Source organism: Canis lupus, chromosome 7, assembly GCF_011100685.1.
Source record: "Canis lupus familiaris isolate Mischka breed German Shepherd chromosome 7, alternate assembly UU_Cfam_GSD_1.0, whole genome shotgun sequence".
NCBI lineage: Eukaryota > Metazoa > Chordata > Mammalia > Carnivora > Canidae > Canis > Canis lupus.
Genome location: NC_049228.1, coordinates 40,729,129 through 40,748,830, shown reverse-complemented (window position 1 = coordinate 40,748,830; position 19,702 = coordinate 40,729,129). Strand labels below are relative to the sequence as shown.

At 56.2% G+C, this 19,702-nt stretch overlaps 1 protein-coding gene across 1 annotated transcript; it reads right to left on the bottom strand.

Moving 5' to 3' along the window:
• Nucleotides 1–208: 208 nt before the first annotated feature.
• LOC119876417 (SLAM family member 9-like) lies at nt 209–8,204 on the bottom strand. The gene is made up of 5 exons (XM_038541804.1): nt 8,066–8,204; nt 3,234–3,626; nt 1,513–1,860; nt 798–886; nt 209–283 (listed from the first exon to the last, which is right to left on the bottom strand). Exons 1-5 carry the CDS (start codon nt 8,136–8,138, stop codon nt 209–211), a joined length of 978 nt encoding a protein of 325 aa, XP_038397732.1. The 5' UTR covers nt 8,139–8,204.
• Between the last annotated feature and the right edge of the window lie 11,498 nt (nt 8,205–19,702).

Here is a 19,702-nt window from a genome sequence, read left to right as displayed (position 1 = left end):
GGATCAGCAGCAGGACCACAACAACCCGCAGGATGGTGGGTAGTTGGGAGGCATCAGCCTGTTCCTGTGGATCTGCTTCCCCCGCACAGAGAGATGGAGAAAGTTAAGGACAGAGAGGACAGATACCCATTGCCCAGCACGTACGTGGACACGTCTGAAGGCACCTGCTCAGAAGCTGAGGAGGGAGCAGCAAGGCAGGTGCTTTCACTCAACACTTCCCGAGCTCCTGCTTGAGGCCCGGGGGCTGAGAGGAACAGGACACGGTGCCCACCTCTGAGGACACCTCAGTGGGAGGAGGGTGAGAAGGTGCCAGAGGGAGCCAGCCAGAGCCATCCCAGGGCACAGGAGCTCCCAGCCTGTACTCAGGTGGTCAGGGAGGGCCTCATGGAGGAGGTGATGGGAAACCTCATCCTGAGGGAGGAGTGCAGGGAGCAGATAGGCAGGGTAGGTGCCACCGTCCAGGAAGGAGGGCCATGAACAGGGAGGGGGGCACCTTGCCTGCCCTGGATCTCCAGCACCCACTGGGGCAGGTGGGAGGGGGACCAAGCAGGGAGGAGCCAGGTAGGAGGGTGAGAGGGAGGCAGGGGCCTCTTTCCATAGGGTCCAGTGTGTCCCTGAGCGATTACTTCCCCTGGGATCGGGGAGACTGAGGCAGCAGGGCTCCAGCTGCTGGTGGAGGAGGGGGGAGGGCCGAGGGGGCACATGGGACACCGGGTCTCTCATTCACTCAGGGAAACACAGACTGTGAGCAAACAGCCCGGGGCCGAGCAGGGACAGGAATTCAAGGAGAAGCAGACGTGGCCGCTGCCGTCCAGGGCTTGGGGCTGCAGAGGAGGCTCATCCTGGCGCAGAGCCTCACTCTCAGTGTGGGGGCCCCTGGCGGCTCCTGAGAGGACGCAGGTGTGAGGGCAGGACGGCAGCAGCTCCTGCGGGGCCTGAGCCCCTGAGGCCCAGACCCCAGGGTCAAACTCTCTTCATGCTCGACCTGCCCCCAGCGGCGGCCTCGGGGAATACTCGGGTGTCAGGGCCCAGAGCCAGCTGGAGCCAAGGGGTCCCTGGATGGGAGTAGGGGGAGTGAGGATCCTGACCTGGAAGGGCTGAGGGCAGAGGGAGGAGCCTGACCAGAGGCTGGGGGCTGAGGACAGCAGGTGACATCTGGGACGCAGGCCAGCAGGTGGGTGATGTTGTCCGTGAGCCCAGGATCGAGCAGAGGAGCCCCCGGCCCTGAATCCTGAGGGAGTCGCTGATTCACACCCCTGCTGGTGGCACAGACCCCTGACATGCCTCGACTCCCCTCATGAAAACCACCCTGGACACAGGGAATGATGGATGAGGGTGGGCAGAGGTCCCTGCTGGGTGCTGCCTGGACCAGCAGGGGTGAGGGTGGGGGTAGAGGAGCCCGGGAGCAACATGCAAGGGCAGAAGCAAGTGGATGTGCCTGCCAGACTCTGGATGGGGTGACCAGGTGGCAGGTGGTGCCATAAACAAGGGGACAGACCCGAAAACCCTCACCCAGGGCTGCCTGAGCCCCGGGAGCCCCTCCCCTCTGCAGGATGCACTCACCGTGGCCACAGATGTCCCCAAGGTCCAAGGAGGCAGTTTTCTGGTCCACCTGGTTGCTGAGCACACAGGTGAGGCTGGCGCTGGGCTGGGTCAGGGGCAGGCTCAGAGCCAGGGTCCAGGGGTTGGGGGCTGGTCCTGGGGCCCCTCCCTGTTCCAGCTCCCTGGGGAGTCCCCTGCTCCTCCAGGACATGGTCAGGTCCTCCCTGGTTCCTGGGGCGTCACACTGCACGGTGACGTTGCACCAGCCTGGGGTGGTGGACAGATTCGTGGTCCGGATCTGGGGAAGGGGCAGGGGCTCTGGGGCAGGAGGGACAAGAGGACAGAGTGGCAGGTGGTTAGAGTACATCGCAGCTCAGGCTTTGTCCTGTGGAAACTCCCTGAAGCTCTGGCTTCCTCCCCCTCAGGATGGTGAATGTATTTTACAGATGACCCAGTAGTGACCCAAATATACAACAGATGCCATAAGGTTAGAGCTAGTGAGTTCAACCTTTTGTTATTTTACTGATTGATCAAGTCTTAAATATCTCCCACGAGTAAATAATTGGTGGGCCCACCTACCCATCCCCATTAATTCTAAGAAAGTGGTGTGTCCTCTAGAAGGAGATTTTTTTTAAAGGATTTATTTATTTATGATAGACACAGAGAGAGAGAGAGAGAGAGAGAGAGAGAGAGAGGCGCAGAGACACAGGCAGAGACACAGGCAGAGGGAGAAGCAGGCTCCATGCCGGGAGCCTGTTGCGGGACTCGATCCCAGGACTCCAGGATCGTGCCCTGGGCCAAAGGCAGGCGCCAAACCGCTGAACCACCCAGGGATTCCCTAGAAGGAGATTTTGAATAGAAGGGTTTGTCCTGGTCTAGACGCTCCCCTGCTTCTCCCACTTGGGTGTTTCCCGGGACCCCACAGCCCATGGTGCAGAAGGCCATTGGCCATATCTGGGAGCCCAGAGATCAGCCTAGGCTCCCAGAGGGAGAGACCATGGTGGGGACACAGTGTGGTCCCTAGGAATGGCCTCCCCGAGTATGGTGGTAACATACACTGAACTTTTGGTTCAGCCAGAGGATAAGGGACGGACTCTTAATAGGGCTTGCAAATCTCTGCCTGAGGCTGCAATGCTCCCTCTGCAGCAGGACTCATCCCAGCAGTGCTGGCTGTGCAGGTGGAGAAAGGGGCCACGACTCAGGGGGTGCAGGTATCACCAGAAGGGGGTCAGTAAGAGAAATGGATTCTTCCGGAGCCTCTAGAGAGGAGCACAGCCCTGCCCATACCCGGACCTCAGGGCATAGCCTCTGGGGTCTGACTCCTGCCCGACCTCACAGTAGGACCCTCAGGTGGGGTGTGGTGAGCCCCTGAGGTGTCCTCACCTGTCCCAGCGGCACAGACAGCTAAGGGACAGCCTGAGAACCCTGAGTCCTGTGGGGACTGTAGTGTTAAGGCAAAATCCCCACTTCCCCCCACAGGGGTTCCCCTCCTGAAGCACCAAAGTGATTCCATCCCTGGGGTGACTCTCAGCTCTGCCTGCATTTGTGGCGAACACCCTGCATCTGATTCCAGGGGAGAAGAGAGAGTCTGAAGGCTGGGGTCTGGGGGGAGCCCTGTGAGCGGGGCACGGGGACCCTCCAGGGACAGAGGAAGGAGGTGAGCTCTGGGGCTGGGGGAGGGGCCTACACACCATACACAGTCAGGTGGAAATCCTGGTCGTATTGTCTTCCTCTGGAGTAGAAGTCCCGAGCCCGGTACAGCCCAGTGTCCTCCGGGGTCAGGTTGTTCATCCTCAGGGTCGTAATGTTGAGCACACGGACCCTCTTCTGGAACTTGTCCTGGAAGTTGACCCATTCTGGATCGCGTGCCCCAGGGGAGACCTGCAGCAGGGTTGTGTAGTTTGCCCCGGAGGAGATCCCCCAGGTCATCTTCTCCAGCTCAACTCCTGCAGGCAAGTCTGGGTTTCTGAGCACTTGAAACAACACAGAAGCTCCTTGCATCCCCTTCAGAGAAACGGGGTTTCCAGAATCCTCAACTCCAGAACCATGGGCTTCAGAACGCTGGGTGCCAGTGCTGCAGACGCCTAGGGCAGAGGGCACAGGAAGTGAGGGTGGTTTCCAGGAGGAATGAAGGAGAAAAGCCCAGAACCCATCTTGCCATTAAATCCCTCCCATGTGCTCCGTGACTCCTGGAAGGCAGGAGAGTGCATGAGTGTGAAGCGATGCTGGAATCACGCCTGTCCCAGGGCAGCGTCCCCTTGACCAGGTCATGTGACCTCGCTCACCTGCAGGGTCCTGATCCCCAAAGGCAGAAAGAAGAAGTGCAGGGGACTCTGACAATAGGTCTGGCCTATTTTCAGTCCCTACCAAGAGCATTTCTGTAGTAAGGAGTCGCTCACGGGGCTGAGGATTCCCTTCCTGGCCTTGACCCAGTCCCTGTGGCTTCCCTCCAGGCCTGGGGATCCCACTTGGGGCCCAGCACCCCTTATGCACCAGGCCTTAGGTCCCAGGACAGGTGTCTGCTCTGTTCCTGGCTCAGGCCAGCCCTGACGCTGACAGGTGATTCCGCCTCAGCCTCCTGGGGCTCCCCATGTGTTCTCTCCATCCACACTCACTGCCCTCTGACACCCTGTGCAGGAAGAGGTCTGGTGCTGACATGCAGTCCTGTAGAGGCCATGCCCTGGGGTGCAGGAGGAACTCCGACAGGGCCACACACGGCCACTGGAACAGGAAGGTGATACTGCTACCAGGTCCTTCTTAGCAGGTCAGGACCCCAAGCCATGGGTCCCCAGAGCACGGCGCTCCATCCGTCTCACCTGAACCTGAGTTGGCCAAACCTTGATCTGGACTCTCAGCCTCCAGAACCGGGAGACAGGAGGAGTCTGGCCTTTAAGCCGCCTAATCCACAGGTTCTTGTTTCGGCAGCCCCAGGAAACTGAGGCAAGAGCCTGGGCAGCGCGGCCCCCACCCCACGTGGACCCGGCGCAATGTCTGGGGATCCAGCCTGGGCTCTTGGGCAGCAGGACCTGCAGGCGCAAGCTCAGGGGTGAGACAGGCCTGGGCTCCAGTGCAGGCCCGCCCCTTACTGGCTGAGCACCTTGGGCGACGTCCTCAACTGTCTCAGTCTTGAGGACCCACCAGGGAACCTCGGGGACAGAGCTGTGGGTCCATGAGGCTCCTGCTTGGGTTCCCTGGGACCACAGGTCCAAAGCACCCGCAGTGAGTGTTTCCTGGTGGTCGTCGTCACTGTCCCAGGGCCCGGCTGCTGCGGATTGTACAGGCAGCTGGTCCACCTGCCGCGGGCTGGGCCTGAGACCAGAGGTTCCCCGAGCCCGGGATCCCCGGTCCCAGCATCTCAGCCCCTGAGGGCTCCTGCTCCAGGCACCTGAGAGTGGCCCCAGCTGCACTCCTCCCCATAATCCTTAGCTCCCTCCACCCCAACACCCGGGATCTAACTTCTCACCCTTTGCCAAATGGATGAGAGAAAAGTCTAGCACCTGATATTGTACCGAGCATTTCTCCTGAACCTGAGCCTGGTCACCATGCCCTCCGACTGCTGATCTTTTCTGGCACCTGTCAGCTTTCCGCTCATATCCTTGGCCTCTGCTTGGATTTTTCCTAATAGTTTCTATGACTAAGACTTATTTTAAGAAGATTAGCCTGTTTCCCATCACAAGGTATAGAAAAATTTTCCAGTTTGCTTTTCAACTTTCTCTCTGAACTATTGGGCCTGCAAGTGTCCCTTGAAGCTAAACGTATGAACCATTTTAAGTTTCCTGGTTTAATCTTGTATAAAAAGATCACCCCCCATCACATGGGTGTTCCTAATTCCCTCTTGTTTCCTTCTAGAACCTTCTCCATATCACTGTTGGTGTGTGAACCTGACTCACGGGGAGTGTGTCTGGGTCTCTGACCGGGAGGTCTAGTGCAGCAGGGCGGTCAGCAGCCTGGACGGGAGGATCCAGGAGGAGGGAGACCATGTCCTCTGTTCCCTTGAGCCTGTGGACGTGCACGGTCCTGTGACCTCCCTACCCTTAGCCTTCCCTCTGGGACGAGGACATCATCGCAGTGCTGCCCTCACAGGAGGAGTGCTAGGATTTCAGGGGAGGAAGCTTTCCCACCCCTGTGGGCTGTTTTCGTGACCATGATGGTGACTCTCGACCAAGCAACCATGGATCTGCCTGGACTTCCCAGGTCCCAGACTGGAGTCGAGGTGTCCCCCTAGTGGCCCCTGTGTGGGGTCCTCCTGAGATCAGGGATGGGCCCTCGGGTCTAGACATCCATGGAACAATCCCACAGGAGGCGTCGGGGAGTCACAGTCAGGCCAGGGCCTTCCTGACTGAGAGTAAAGTTGTATCTGTATACACAGCTGCTGGCTTCGATGGCCCCTGTCACGTCCCTGTCACCAGGTGTGAGAGCACCCCTAGGTCCCCACACTGGGAGCAGTCTGGCTCCTTCAAGGTGTCGGCACAGCCCACTCAGGAGCAGAGGCAGGGACAGCAGAGGGCCAGGGGATCGTCAGGGAGCCTTGGAGACATCACCCCTCTCTCCTTGGAGGGCTGAGGATGTGACCCAAAGAGGCCTGGGCTCTGGGTTCTAAGGGTCCCAAAAAGGTTCCCTGGGTGTCAGCCCCTGTCAGGCCTGGGACTAGGACAGGACAGGAGGACAACAGGGAGCAGAGGCTCGGGGAACCCCCAGGACAGTCCCGACCAGGGGAAGACCCCTAGTCCCAGGACATCACAGCTGGAGGGGCTTCCAGGGGACCTTTCTCAGAGGAGAGGCTCCCTCGGGGTGAACCTGTGCAGGTCACACAGGGCAGAGCCAGACCTGGAGCTGGATTCCCTGTCCCCACACCCATGTTTCCTCCTGTCTTGCCCTGCACCCTCCCCCTCCCCTGCCCTGCCCTGGAGCTCCTCCCTCCCAGCACTGCTGTCTGGTCAGCAGGTCTGAGCAGTTCTGGGTTTCATGCCCCAGCTATTGTCCTGGGAGAAGAGCCTCCAATACCTGGGGGACTTTCTCAGGGTAAGCGCGTTGGGGAGTTTCGGGTTATCTGGCACCTGCTAGAAAGGGGGGAACCCGGGAGAGAGGAGGTCAGCCCTCAGGCTCAGGGGAGGGGCTGCCCAGAACCTGGCCGGGGAGCCTCAGCTTGAGGATGCTGGAAGCCCACTCAGGACGGGAGGAGGCTCCAGAGCTCTCAGACCTGCAACAGGTGCTGATCCCAGAGAGGACAGAGGCCGGGGGCGGGTGGCTGTGCGCTCGCGGGGCAGAGTTCATTTCAGTAAGACGGAATTTAATTTTCAGCCTCAAAATAAAAATGTGTCCATTTTCTTCCCTTCTTCCTTGCTTCCATCCTCCTTCCTTCTTTCTTCCCTTCTCTTTCTCTCTCTTTCTTTCTTTCTCTCTCTCTCTCTTTCTTTCTTTCTTTCTTTCTTTCTTTCTTTCTTTCTTTCTTTCTTTCTTTCTTTCTTTCTTTGTCTCTTTACCAAATTTACAACCCAGAGGAATTAAAACAGAATTTAATATCATTTCTCATATGTCTCCAGTTAAATAAAACAGAAAAGAGAGAAAGCCCACATGTTACTGACAGAAAGTTATTTCCGTAAAGAATCTCAATGTCCTGCAAAGCTAAGTTTGTAATGAGTAAACACCCTGTTTACAGATGCCCCGTGATTCCAGAATTTCCCAAGAACCTGAGCAGCTCACAGAGGGGCTCGTACACTCAAACAAACATTACAGGCAATAAAATCATCCAAACTGTCTGAGAATTCACAATTCTCCAGATCTTAGTTTTTTGTCGTTTGTTCTTATTTCCTTTGTTGCATAGAAGCAGGTGGTCTGATGACGTAAGAACTGGAAAATCCCACTCTGGTTAGCACTAGTGTTCCGTCAGACCAGTTCAGGGCCCCCTCTGCTTCCCTCCTGACCCCCCAGGGCACCCCCACCGGGAGCCCCTGTCCTCAGTCTCCTGTTCCAGGCACAGTCTCACATGCAGCAGGGGCACAGACCCCTTGAATTCTGGAGGCCGCCTTTCCTTCCTTTTCCAAGAGAATGTCACCATAGTCAGGCCTCATGTCGCCCCAGGAGCCAGAGGACACCTGCTTTCTTCTCCAGCTCAGCCCTGGGCTCTGGGTTGGCCCCGCCCGGGCACAGCAGCTGCAGGGGCTGCCCGGTCCCCTGAGCATCGCAGGCCAGGGGGTGCCTGTCCCTACTCTGGGTCCCCGCAGCCCCTGCTTGATCTCCTCCATCCCACTCCCCAGGGGGCTATGGGCTCTCCTGGCCTCACCCCTGCTGGGGGTTCCATCCTGCAGCCAGGCAGCCAGGGTCAGGGCTCCCAGCCTGGCCTCCGCCAGAAGCTCCTGTGTTCATTCCGCTGCCCCCGGGGCTGGAAACCAGACGCACCGCGTGTGCTCCATATCACAGGGCTGCTTCCTCTGCTCCTCCCCAGAGACACCAGACAGCCCCGCAGCTCCTGCCTCCCTGCCCTCCCGGGGGTCCTCCCTCCCCGGGAGCCCGGGCCACTCACTGAGGAGGAGGCTGGTGAGTCCCAGGAGCCAGGAGGCCCCGCCCAGGTGGGGGTCCCCTGAGCAGGAGCCCATGGCAGTCTGCCTCCCGCTGACTCCACCAGGGTCTATGAGGTTGTAGAGGAATCATCAGCACTCAAATGCAAGAGTAGTTGAAAAGCTGGTCTCAGAAGAGTCCTTCAGCTACTCTGTACCCCTAGGGCGGGGCTAACTGTTAGCCCTGGGACCTCACTGTCCAGTAGATTAGCCCATTCAGGTCTCTCCTGTTATCTCAGCTCCTGCAGTGGGCTCAGGAGATCATTGCAGAGCAAATGTAGGAACAGCCCCGTCTAGGAGCCCCAGTGCAGGGGAGGCCCCAACTCTGTGCTCACAAGCAGCCTGGTGGTCTCACCTCCCCAGTCTGCACCCCTAGGGCCCCTGACCTGTGTCTTCGTGTTCCCACTCAGGCTCTGGACCTGCTGTCCCTCCTGCTGGCACCCAAGGGCTCTGTCTGCACCTAGGGCCCTCCCTGCCCCCATACACAGGGCATAGCTCCCCAGGAGCAGCACCCCAGCCAGCACCTCCCTCTCTTCCCGACATGGGCCCCCGCTCCGACCCAGGCAGGGGTGCAGAGGGATGGGCTCCTCTGGCCACTGTTCAGCAGCCTCAGGCCCCAGCCGCCTACTGAGTATCGGGCCCAGCCTATTCTTCGAAGAAGGGTTTTCCACAATTTGTGAGGACCTTGCCCTCACGTGGACCCCAGGGGAGCAGCTCCATCACTAACCCACCCATGGAGGCTCCCCTTGGCTGCTCAGACCCTCACTTCCTAAGACAGGATCCCCAGGCCTGGCTGGGAGCCATGCACATTTGGTGTCAGCTTATTGGCTCTTCAATCCATTGTATGGGTGTGAGCCCTGAGCCCTGAGGGTTTGTGTGCAAACACAACAGATCCTGAACCAGGGTCTGGACTCCTAACGAGGAATCTGAAAAATCCAGCCTCATAGCCCCTGTCCTGTCCCACAGTGTGGCCTCCTGCAAGTCCCCACATCCATTCTCGGTTCTCCTCATCCTCTCCGTGCCCCTCGACCAGAGAGCCCTCAGCACTGTCCTGCCTGCTCCCACCCACTGATGGGAGATCCCTTCCCAGGACATGCCTGAGCCTTGTGGGAAGGAACTCCTGGGGTGGAGTCCAGATCTGGGCATCTCAGCCCCTGGTCACTTCAGGGGGATGGGAGCAAGTGGCTCTGCCCACTTCCCCGTCCCCACAACCCTGGGCAAGCCCTCCTGGATAAGGACTATTTGCTTGTGGAAACCACAGCTTGGGCTCGGGTGGGAGGCCCAGGAAGGAGCTCCGAGGACCCGCTGGCTTTGGACCCCAAGGGCCAGCCAGCGACCTTCCATGCTGGCCCAGCACAGGGACTCTGATGACTCCAGATACTAATCCTGTCTCTTCCTATGTCCTGTGCAGTATGAGGGCTAATGTCACCTGGCCTCCATGTGTCTTGGTCCCTCTGGTTAACAAGCCTGTTTACTGTGAGGGGCGGCGGTGCTCTGAAATACTACCTGTTTTACAGATGAAGAAGTCAAGACCATTGACGTTATCTGAAGAGCCCACAGTTTGAACTGCCCCAGCATGGGGCACAGCCAGGCTCACATCTCAGGCCTCCTAGACCACTGCTCTTTCTAGACCCAAGTTCCTCCCAGACCTTGAGAAGCCACATAGAGGGAGAGGGAGGCCAGGCCTGATCCAGCTCAGTCTCTCTCATACCCCCAGGCTGAGGATACAAGGCCTGTGGTTGCATGTGTGCAGCCTGTGAGGTCCACAGCAGCTGTCTGCCGACCACAGCCTCCCCTGCACTGGCTATGTCGCACATAGGCCTGCATCTCCAGGCCAGCTCACAGTGGAGCTTGCTTCTCCCACACTCAGACGCTTCCGGAACCACGCGACTGGCCCGGAGTGTGGTCTCTGGTGTGCCGAGAACTCAGGGCCCTGATTCCGAAGACACACACTGGGCAGCATGACTTCTGTGCTGACTGGCTTCGGGCTGGAAACCCCCCTGGAGGAGCAGGTGCCACAGTCTGCTGCCAGGGAGCGTGGGCTCTAGGACCAGATGCTCGAGGACCAGAGGCTGAATGTCATTGTCCCCACCCATCCCTGTGTGTCCCCTGGACACAGGGCTGGATGGCCCTGAGCTCGAGCTGTCAGCACAGTGGGGATGTGGAACTGCTCAGAACTTGCTGGGGAGTCACGGGGCCAATATGGGGCCAGTGACCCCCAGGGCTTCGGGAGACTCCTATTGATCCCCAGAATGCCCTCATAGCATAAACTATGTTTAGGCTCCGATCCTGAGGGGCCACATCAGACCTTTCCTCCTTGAGTACCCCACATCTGCCCGTCTGTGTGTCCTGTTGACTCCAAAGTATTTGTGGAGTCCCCCTTCCTATCACTTCCACGTGTCTCCATTCTACCCATGAAGAAGCTGGAGCATTTGTTGCTAAACACCCCAGAGCCATGGAACCAGGAGGTGGCAGCACCATATTCGAAGCCTAGTGGTTTCCTCCTGAAACTCTGTGGCTTGTCCTTTTGGGAGCCATTCCTTTGCCCGGACTATGAGACGTGGACTACACTGGGTCTGCTCTGCCTCCCATATGTGTAGAAAAGAGATACGAATCCATTGGCTGTAAACTAGTTGGTTTAAATTGTTCTTGGTTGCTTGGATGGTATACATGGTATTTGTGTGGGTAGGATAGAGTGTGGTCTCTACTCTGTGCTCTAGGACGCCAGGAAGACCAGCCCACCTGTGTAGATGAGTATTAGTTGCCTAATTGGTGTTCTCTACAAAATTCATTTCTTCATTGGTTTCCTTGACTCCAAAAGTGACTGAGCCCAAACACCAACTCGTGATAATAAACTCAAGTTAAACTAGGAATTGTTTATCAACTTTAGCTCCTTGATAAAGATCATCCCCAGAAATACCACTGCGGACAGCATACTTAGTGGTGAGATATGGAAACCTCTCCTTCAAAGAAGAGAAATGAAGCCCGATGACCCCTATCACCATCCTTTTCAGGGTTGGACTGGAAATCTCAGCTAATATGGAAGACTAGGCAATTCAGTTAGAAGCATACAGATTTGGAGGATTAATTAAATCTATCTTTATGCTCAGGTGACATGGTTTTCTACTTAGAAAATCCATGAGAAACTGACAAAAAGAGGGAGGAAGAAGAAGAAGGAGGAGAAGGATCAGGAGGAAAAGAAAGAGGAGGAAGAAGAGTGTGAGAAGGAGTCCTAGATCTGATGAGTGATGATAGCAAGGTTGCAGGACACTTGAGGTCACCGCACGAACTCATCTGTTCACACACCAGCAATGAAGAAAAGGAATTCAAATCTTAACACACAGTACTATTTGTACTGACACCCCAAAAATGACCTAAATCAGTAGAAATCTATCAAAATATGCACAGGACTTTATGAGGAAACTATATAACCAGAGGAGAACTAAATATATGCAGAGATAATCCTTGTTCATGGAAATGAGACTCAATATTGTCCAGCTATAAGTTCTTCTCAACTTGATCCACAGATTCAGGGCAATTGCCATCTGAATCCCAGCAAATTATTTGGTAGATATGGAGAAAGTGATTCTAAAATTTGTATGATGAGAAAAAGGCCCAGCATGGCCCACACCATACTGCAGAAGAAAGAAGGTGGACCACTGACACCACTGAGGGCAAGACCTATGAAAAACCTACAGTAATCCAGACAGTATGGACTCAGTGAAAGAAGAGCCAATAGAGGGATGCACAGAATGGGAGTCCAGACATAGACCCACATGGAGACAGTCAACTGATCTTTGACAAAGGAGCCAAGGCAACACCATGGAAGAAAGACCGTCTCTCCCACAAATGGTGATGGAACAGCTTGACATCTATGTGGAAAAAAAATAAAAAGAACCTAGACAGAGACCTTACACCCTTCACAAAAATTAAGTCAGTGAATGAATACCATCCATATAAAATGAAGAATTATGAAGCTCCACAAGACAACAGAGGAGAAATCCAGATTTCCTTGGGTTCGGTGATGATATTTCAGAAAAGGCGCCAAAGGCACAATTCATGAGAGAAAGATGAGATGATCTGGACTTCAGTAAAATGAAACACATGCTGTACAAAGGACAACATCACAAGAAGAAAAGACATGCCACATTCTGAGAGAAAATATCTGCAAAAGAAATATCTGCTGAAGAACTGTTATTTATCATACATAAAGAACTCTGAAGACTCAAGAAGAAGAAAAGAAAAACCCAATTAAAAAATAGGCCAAAGGCATTCACGGACACCTCACCAAAGAGGAAACTCAGATGGGACCTAAGTATGTGCAAAGATGCTCTCAAACATGTCTTCAGGGAAAAGCGAATTAAAGCAATGAGAAACCATCGCACAACTGTTAGACTGACCAACATCTGGACCACTGACAACACCCGACACTGGCAAGGAAATGCTACAACAGAAGTTCTCTGTCCCAGCTGCTGGGAATGCAAAATGGAGTGCTCACTTACGAAGAGTTTCATGATTTCTTGCAAAATTAAACATATTGCTGCCATTCGATCCAGCAACCTCACTCCTTGGTAATAAAGCAAAGGACTGACACCTCGTTCGTACTAAAACCTACATGCAGATGTTTTTAGCAAGTTCATCCAAAATGGCCAAAGTCTAGACGTAACCAAGAAGTCCTGCACGAGATGAATAAATCAATAAATGGGTCCATCCAGACGGTGGACTATCACTCAGCACTAGAAGGAAACGAGCTATCAAGCCACGAAAAGACAGGCAGGAAACCGAAATGCATATTACTACATGAAGAAGCCGATCTGAAAAGAATACATACAGTATGATGCGAACTAACACGACCTTCTGGAAAAGGTAACATTATGGAGATAGTGAAATCCTCTGTGTTTGCCAGGGCTTGGGGGAGGGATCACGAACAGGTGGACCGCAGGATGTGAGGGCCGAGAAAATATTCTGTATGGTTCTAGCATGGTAGATGCATATCCTTGTATGTTTGTCCAAGCTCATAGATGAAACACCCCACGAGTGATGCCACAGTAAACTATGGGCTCTGAGTGTGGTGACGTGGATGGAGGGTCATTAGCTGGGACAAATGCCCCCCTCTGCTGGCGGATGTTCAGAAGGGGGAAGGCTGCGCATGTGTGCGGGCACAAGGCATGTGGGAGATCCTGTGCCTTCTGCTGGTGCTGCTGAGAAGCCACAACTGCTCCTAGAAAGTAAAGTCTGCTACTTAAAGGGAGGCACTGAGCACTGGGACAGATCTATGCAGCAGAGAAGGGGACATTGTGGACAGTGACGAAAGCACACCCTGATCAACTCTGCACACAGCAAACCCTGGTTCCTCCGTAGTAGAGTCTAGATTGTTCCTGTGAACACGCCTGTCCATCTAATGATTTTGCAAAACTGAGCTCAGAGAGCACATAGGTTTGCAGGTTCTCCCCGGGATCAGCGGATGTCGCACGTGCTCATCTGGGGACAGATCCAGGTTTCCTCATCGCTCTTAACACTGATCTCCCTTCCTTCTTTAACCAGTTTCTGCCAATGGTCACTTGGACTGTTTCTCACCTCAAAACATGCTGCACCGAACTTAGGCGTGTGTGTATGACTGTTTGCTTTGGAGTTTTCCAGAAGGATGAATTGCAGGGGCACAGGGTATGTCCATGACGAATTTTCAGGGGTACTGTCCCGTTTTCCCCAACTCGAATGACCTGAAGCTCCCCAGCAGTGTGAGAGAGCGCCCGCCCCTGACCCTTCACAACCCTCCCTATGACTGACTATTTAACCTTGACCAGTCTATGTGACACTCATTAGTGGTCCTCATTTCCCTGCCTTCCTTATTAGCAAATTGAAAAATTCTCTGACGGGTGATGTGGCCACAGGTGTCTCTTCTCTGCCGCTTCCTGGTCTCCCCAGACGTATCCATTGGGTTGTTGGTCTTTTGCTCACGTTTGTCGGAGCTCCCGCTGCTGGGTGGCCGTGAACTCTCGGCCTCCTCTATGTGCACGAATCCGGTGCTGCAACATGTCCCTTTCCTGTGTCCCCTCGCCAGTCCCCCATCCCGGCCTCGCAGGGCTCACAAGCCTGGGAGTTCAGGGCAGGATCCGGGGTAAGGATTGCGGGAAGGACGTCCGTCCGGGAGGAGGGCGTCTCAGGCTGAAGCCTCCCTGGCCCAGGTCACCGGTGGTGCTCAGCTGTGCAGGAGGAAGAGCGGGAGGGAAGCCGTGATTGTGCAGAACGCCCCGCTCTGAGGGAAGGTGGTGAGGGAGTGTGTGCAGGTGAGGCAGGGGGTTTGCAGGTCCACAGGGAGAGGGGTGCGTGGCAGCTTCCAGAAGAGGTGCTCTGTAGCCTGGAATATGAGGCTCTGACCACACAGCTCCTGGGGGCCTCAGAGGCTGCGCAGCGGACGCTAGAGTCAGGCCTGCCCCGCACGCAGGCGCCCCTGAGTGCAGTCGCCACCCAGGCCAGGCCCAGACATCCCAGCCTGCCGCCCGAAGGGTGCGATGGCCTGGACGGGAGGACGCGCTCTCGGGAGGAAGCCGGAACTTTATGGAGAACTGGGAGTTGTCCCGAACACCGGACTGGGGGAACACGGGGACACGGCAGGCAGGAGGAGGCAGGGCCCCAGTGACCCCACAGTCTAAAGAAACTGTAGCGAGTCCTTCCGAACCCCGGACACCGGATTGGAGGATGGGAACCTCTCCCAGGCAGAGAGGTGGCTCGGCCTGTGTGGCTTCTTCCCCTCAAATAAAGATGCCTCGGCCTATGAGCTGTGCTCCCCAAGAAGCACCCCCAGCTGCAGTTCAGCTCCTGCCTTGGCACTCTGGGGACCCTGGGATTCCAGCTCCAGCTGTGGCTCTGGTCTGCTTAGTTTCTAGAAGGCGGTCCCTCCAGGTGACCCTTAGGGAGTTGGAAGAGTTGTGCCCTGGGGCTTCCAGGGACGCTCTGCAGTCCTGGCATCTCCCCCAGCAGCTGTCTGCTGGCCTCAGGCCTAAGGAAGGGGCTTGACTCTCATGACTTGGAACATGTCAGCAGCCTGCGGAGACTGGGTAAATCTGGAAAACTTTGGGAATTCCATCTCCACGGTCTTGGAGGCCCCATCGACATCAGGAGAGTGCGGGAGCATCCCGGGAGGGCTGTTTCAAGGATAACTTCCCCAGGTTCTGGAGAAGATGCTGAACGGTACCCCTGCACTGCACCCCAACCCAGATTCCAGAAAAAGGTCAAGGAACTCTGACATGAAGCAGCGTATGGCAGCCAATGTCAGGAGCCTCTTCAAAGGAACCCAACTCTTACCTGGGGAAGAACCACCTGTCACCATGGACCTTACCCTTGACCATCTGCCCCCGGCGCTGCCTGTTGCCCATCAGTGTGTCATTACTGCTTTGAGTCCTTACCCCCATTTCTAAGGGAAAGGTCTCGTTCTCATGGGTCTCTTTCCTGCATTGTTTGGCAAATGAGAGCGTTTCTCTAGGAAGGTGTTCTTGAGCTCTCCTCAGATCCTCTGGAGGGTCCAAGGCCCCATGTAAGGTGTCAAGACCCTAAGCAGGCAGCAGGAGCCACCGAGGTCACTTGTTGCTCAGGCCGTGCAACCTGAAACACTTGCCCCCACTTTCAATCATGTGTAACACGAGCTTCATTGTTGGGAGCTCCTGTGAGAGGGAACACAGAGCACGTTATTTTCTCAGTGACAATAATTTTTAAAATTTAGGTTAGCCAACCTCAGACTCCTTTTTTTGAGGTAGACCCTACATCCAGTGTGGGGCTCATGCACACCACCCCAGAGCAAGAATTGCATGAAACACTGACGGAGCCAGCCAGGCCCCTGGACCCCCTCTATAAATTAGGTATGACTTGTGAGGACATAAAGCAGGCACCGATTCCTCTGGATTTGCATTTAACCCTGTGAGCAGCTTGATGAGGTCAGTCTTGTCAGTGACCACACTGGACTCAGCAGAAGGAGGCACGGAGAGGCTGGGTGACTTGCACAGGGTCACAGAGCCCTCAGGGGAGGTCAGGAGGGGTCACAGCTCTGAGCGCTCAGGTGGGGACCAGGTGGGCGGTGCCCTCAGGGTCCCTAGATCTTGGTCCCTCCTCTAAGAGTGTCTCTACCTGGTTGTCTCCTTCTAGTCCAGAGTGTTGCTTTCCAAGTGGGCTCCTCATCCCGGGCTCCTGGCTGCACCTTTATGTCTGTCCTGCCGCCCCCTGGCCACCTTGCACCCCTCCCAGTTACCCTGGTGCTCCCCACCCGACCGGCCCCCCTGGTGGTGTGGGAGGAAAGGGAGAGTCTCCGTGGCTCCGCTCCCCGGGCAGCACCTGCACCCCAGGCCTCCCTGAGCACCTCCCTGCCACCCCACCCCACCCCACCCCACGGCTGCCTTGAGCACCGGGCACCAGCGCCACCTGGCAGCCGCCGACCCAACTGCCGTGGAGAGGTCCTGCCAAGTAGGCCTGTGGCCCTGTCTCTGCTCCTGACTGAGGCCCAGGCAGCTGTGACCAGAGGAGGCTGCTCCAGGGGTGGGGGGATTCCTGCTCCGGAGTCTGCATGAGCACCTCCAGGGGTGTCAGCAGCTGCCCTGCAAGGGCCCTGAGTTCACTGCAAATGAGAAAACAGGCTCCTTATGCATGAATGTTCCCCAGGAGTGACAGCCTGGTAGGAGGCAAGGGGGAAGGAGGGAGACCGAGGACTCCTTGCTGGGTCCAGGCCTCTCCTCACAGGCCTCCAGGGGGTCAGGGAGGGGGGAACCTCACATGGGGGAGGGGAGCCAGCAGGACAGAGGAGAGACAGCCCAGTCCTTCGAGGTCCCCATCCAGCTCCCTGATCCAGGGCCAGAGTGTGGCCCCCCCTGAGCGTGGGGATGGTGGGTCACAGGGCCCAGCCCCAAGAGGATGGACTCTGAGGACAGGTGTCTGAACACCTGGGTGACAGCATGACTCATCAGCTGCCAAGTCCTGGTCTGTCATCCTGAGAACAAGCCCAGAGGGTAGAGGAGAGCCCCAGGAAAGCCCACAGGAGGGAGACAGAGCCAGGCCATGCTGACCCAGGTTCAGGCCAGGAGAGTCTGGCCCCCGAGTGCCAGGAATGTGGGCAGATCCAGGTCAGAGGCCCCGTGAGCATCATGAACACGCACACCAGCAGCAGGACCACGACCTCCCTCCTCCCAGACTGTGGGTCTCTAACCTCCTGGGGGTGACGTCAGGGGCCTCCCCAGGAAATCCAGGCCCCTGAGCCCAAGGACAGACTTTCCATCCTGTGTCCTCAGGCTCCACATGGGCCTCCAGGCAGTGGGTGCTGATGCACATGTGCTGATGTGAGGCCGATTCTGCTTCCACAAGCTTTGGGGTGGAATTGGGACAATCCTCCTCTGGACACTCAGCTAGATGTAAGAAACTCACCGCACCCGGAACACCCTGGGATTCCTCCACAGGCATCACCAGAGATGAAGGGCCTCAGGCTCTGCCCAGACTTACCCTGTCAGGTGTTCTACACTCCAGGCCTGGCTCAGGGGCCCTGCCAGCTGGGCTCTGCTCCTCGGCCTTCCCCTGCCCAGCTCCCAGATGTCCTGCCAGAGAAGGCCTCCTGCTCTTGCTACCCCTGCTTGACCCAGTGAGCACCAGTTTCCCTCCTGCCCAATTGGCCCAGACCCAGGACCCACTGCAGGCTGGAAGGGACCTCCAATCCTGGGTGTGGGGCTCAGAGTTCAGCTTCATCTTCTAAGTGGGCATTTCCCAGATTAGGGGGTGATTCAGATGCTAAGTTATCAGGAGCTCCATAGGGCCTTTGGCTGAAAAGCAAAAGAAGGAATGTGAATCCTATTGTCATACATGTGGTGAACACAGATTGTCGCATGAACTGCTAATCCCAATGGAGCAGGGACTGAGACTATCTCAGAAGGGATCTGGTCTGTAGCATTTCCATATTTATCTGAACTTTGCATCCACCCCCTATATTGAGGAGGATCTCTCACAGATGATGCTCCATAGATCCCATTGAGGGTCACTGATGGAGGGGCCAGTGTGTGGTTTCGGTGAGGGACAGCAGTTGAGCTGTGCTGGGTTCTCCCAATAAGCTCTTGACCCCTTCTCCCTCTCCCCGCAGGGCAGCTCATGGGCCATGGGCTCCTTTCCTAAAACCCTACCTGGTCACAATAGCACAACCACACCCAGTCACTGAGTGTGAGCTGTGAACCCATCAGCCCCCAACCTAGACCCTTCCCTATGGTAGAGTCAACCAACCCACAAACAATTCTTAGGCTCCTATTGTGTGTCAGCCCTACTTTGAGCTCCTACTGTGTACTAGCCCCTGTTCCTGGTGCTTACATACATGCCCCCATGCACCCAGCAAACTCTCTGCCTTCCCCACGGTATTAGGAGGGGAAGGGCAGTGCTCGGTAACCACAGGAAGTGAGGTGAGTAGGGCTCTGGATGAGAGAGCAGGTTGGGGGGCTCAGGACCTGGGAGTGTGGTTCCCAGGTTACAACGGGAAGTCAGGACAGGCTTCATCAGGAAGCTGACTCCTGAAAAATCACCCGAAGGAGATGAGGAGTAGCTCCGGGCATTTGGGGTAATGGCTTAACTGGCACAGGTGACAGCTCCTGTCATGGCCCTCAGGTGGGACCCTGCCTGGCCTGTCCAGGAGCAAGAGGTCCTGTGGCTGATGCACATGTGAGCCCAGGAGATACAGGTAGGAGACTGAGGTCAGAGAGGTAACAGGGAGTCAGTTCAGGTCCATCCTGACCTAGATCCCAGGTTGCCAGAGCCAGAAGGGCCTCAGCCTCTGCCCCATAACTTGCTGGACAGGTGAGAAAAATCAGGGGACAGGTGTGTGTGATATGCCCTGAGACCTCGGAATGTAAGCAGGATCCTGAACAGCCTCTCTCAGGCCTGACTGTGGCCGCAGCAGAGCTGTCCCGGGCGGGCCCGGGGCCGGGCCGTGCTGTCCTCCCTCCAAGTGTCCAGGAAACACCTGCTCCCTGAGGTGCAGGAAGGCAGGGCTGGGACCCCTGGCTGCGGGCGGCTGCCGCTGCTGCTCCGTCCACCAGGAGGCGCTGTCCACACAGTTTTGCACAAGGCCACTTACAGAGCTCAGGGATAGGTCCAGTCTTCCTTCCAGCTGCCCTGGTGCTAACCCCTGAGCTTGGCGACCTGTGCTGGACGAGAGGAAGTGTCCTCAGGCCTGGAACGACAGAGTGTCGAGACAAGAGTTTGCTGTTCAGCATTCTCTTTGGTGATGGTTTTAGCCACCCGGTGTCTGCAGCCGCTGCCGACTTGGACCATGAGGAACAAGCAACAGGACAAGCCCCTGTGCCCAGGATGGTGGAGCAGAAACGTGGAGAGCCTGGGAGCCCCGGGACCATGCTGAGCCCTCTGTGCAGCCCAGCCACCGCCATTGCCTGACTTCCTTTTAGAGGAGAAACCCACCTGCTTCGGCCTCCAGAGCCAAGCTGTAGCCTTGCTGCCCTCAGACCTCCTCCTAACTTCTATACTCAGACAACAAGAAAGAAGATTTATTCATAAAATCAAACGCTGGTTTAAAGAAGACACCGATCCAACGCAAAATTCTGATATCTGACCAAAGTTGACCTTTTCCATAA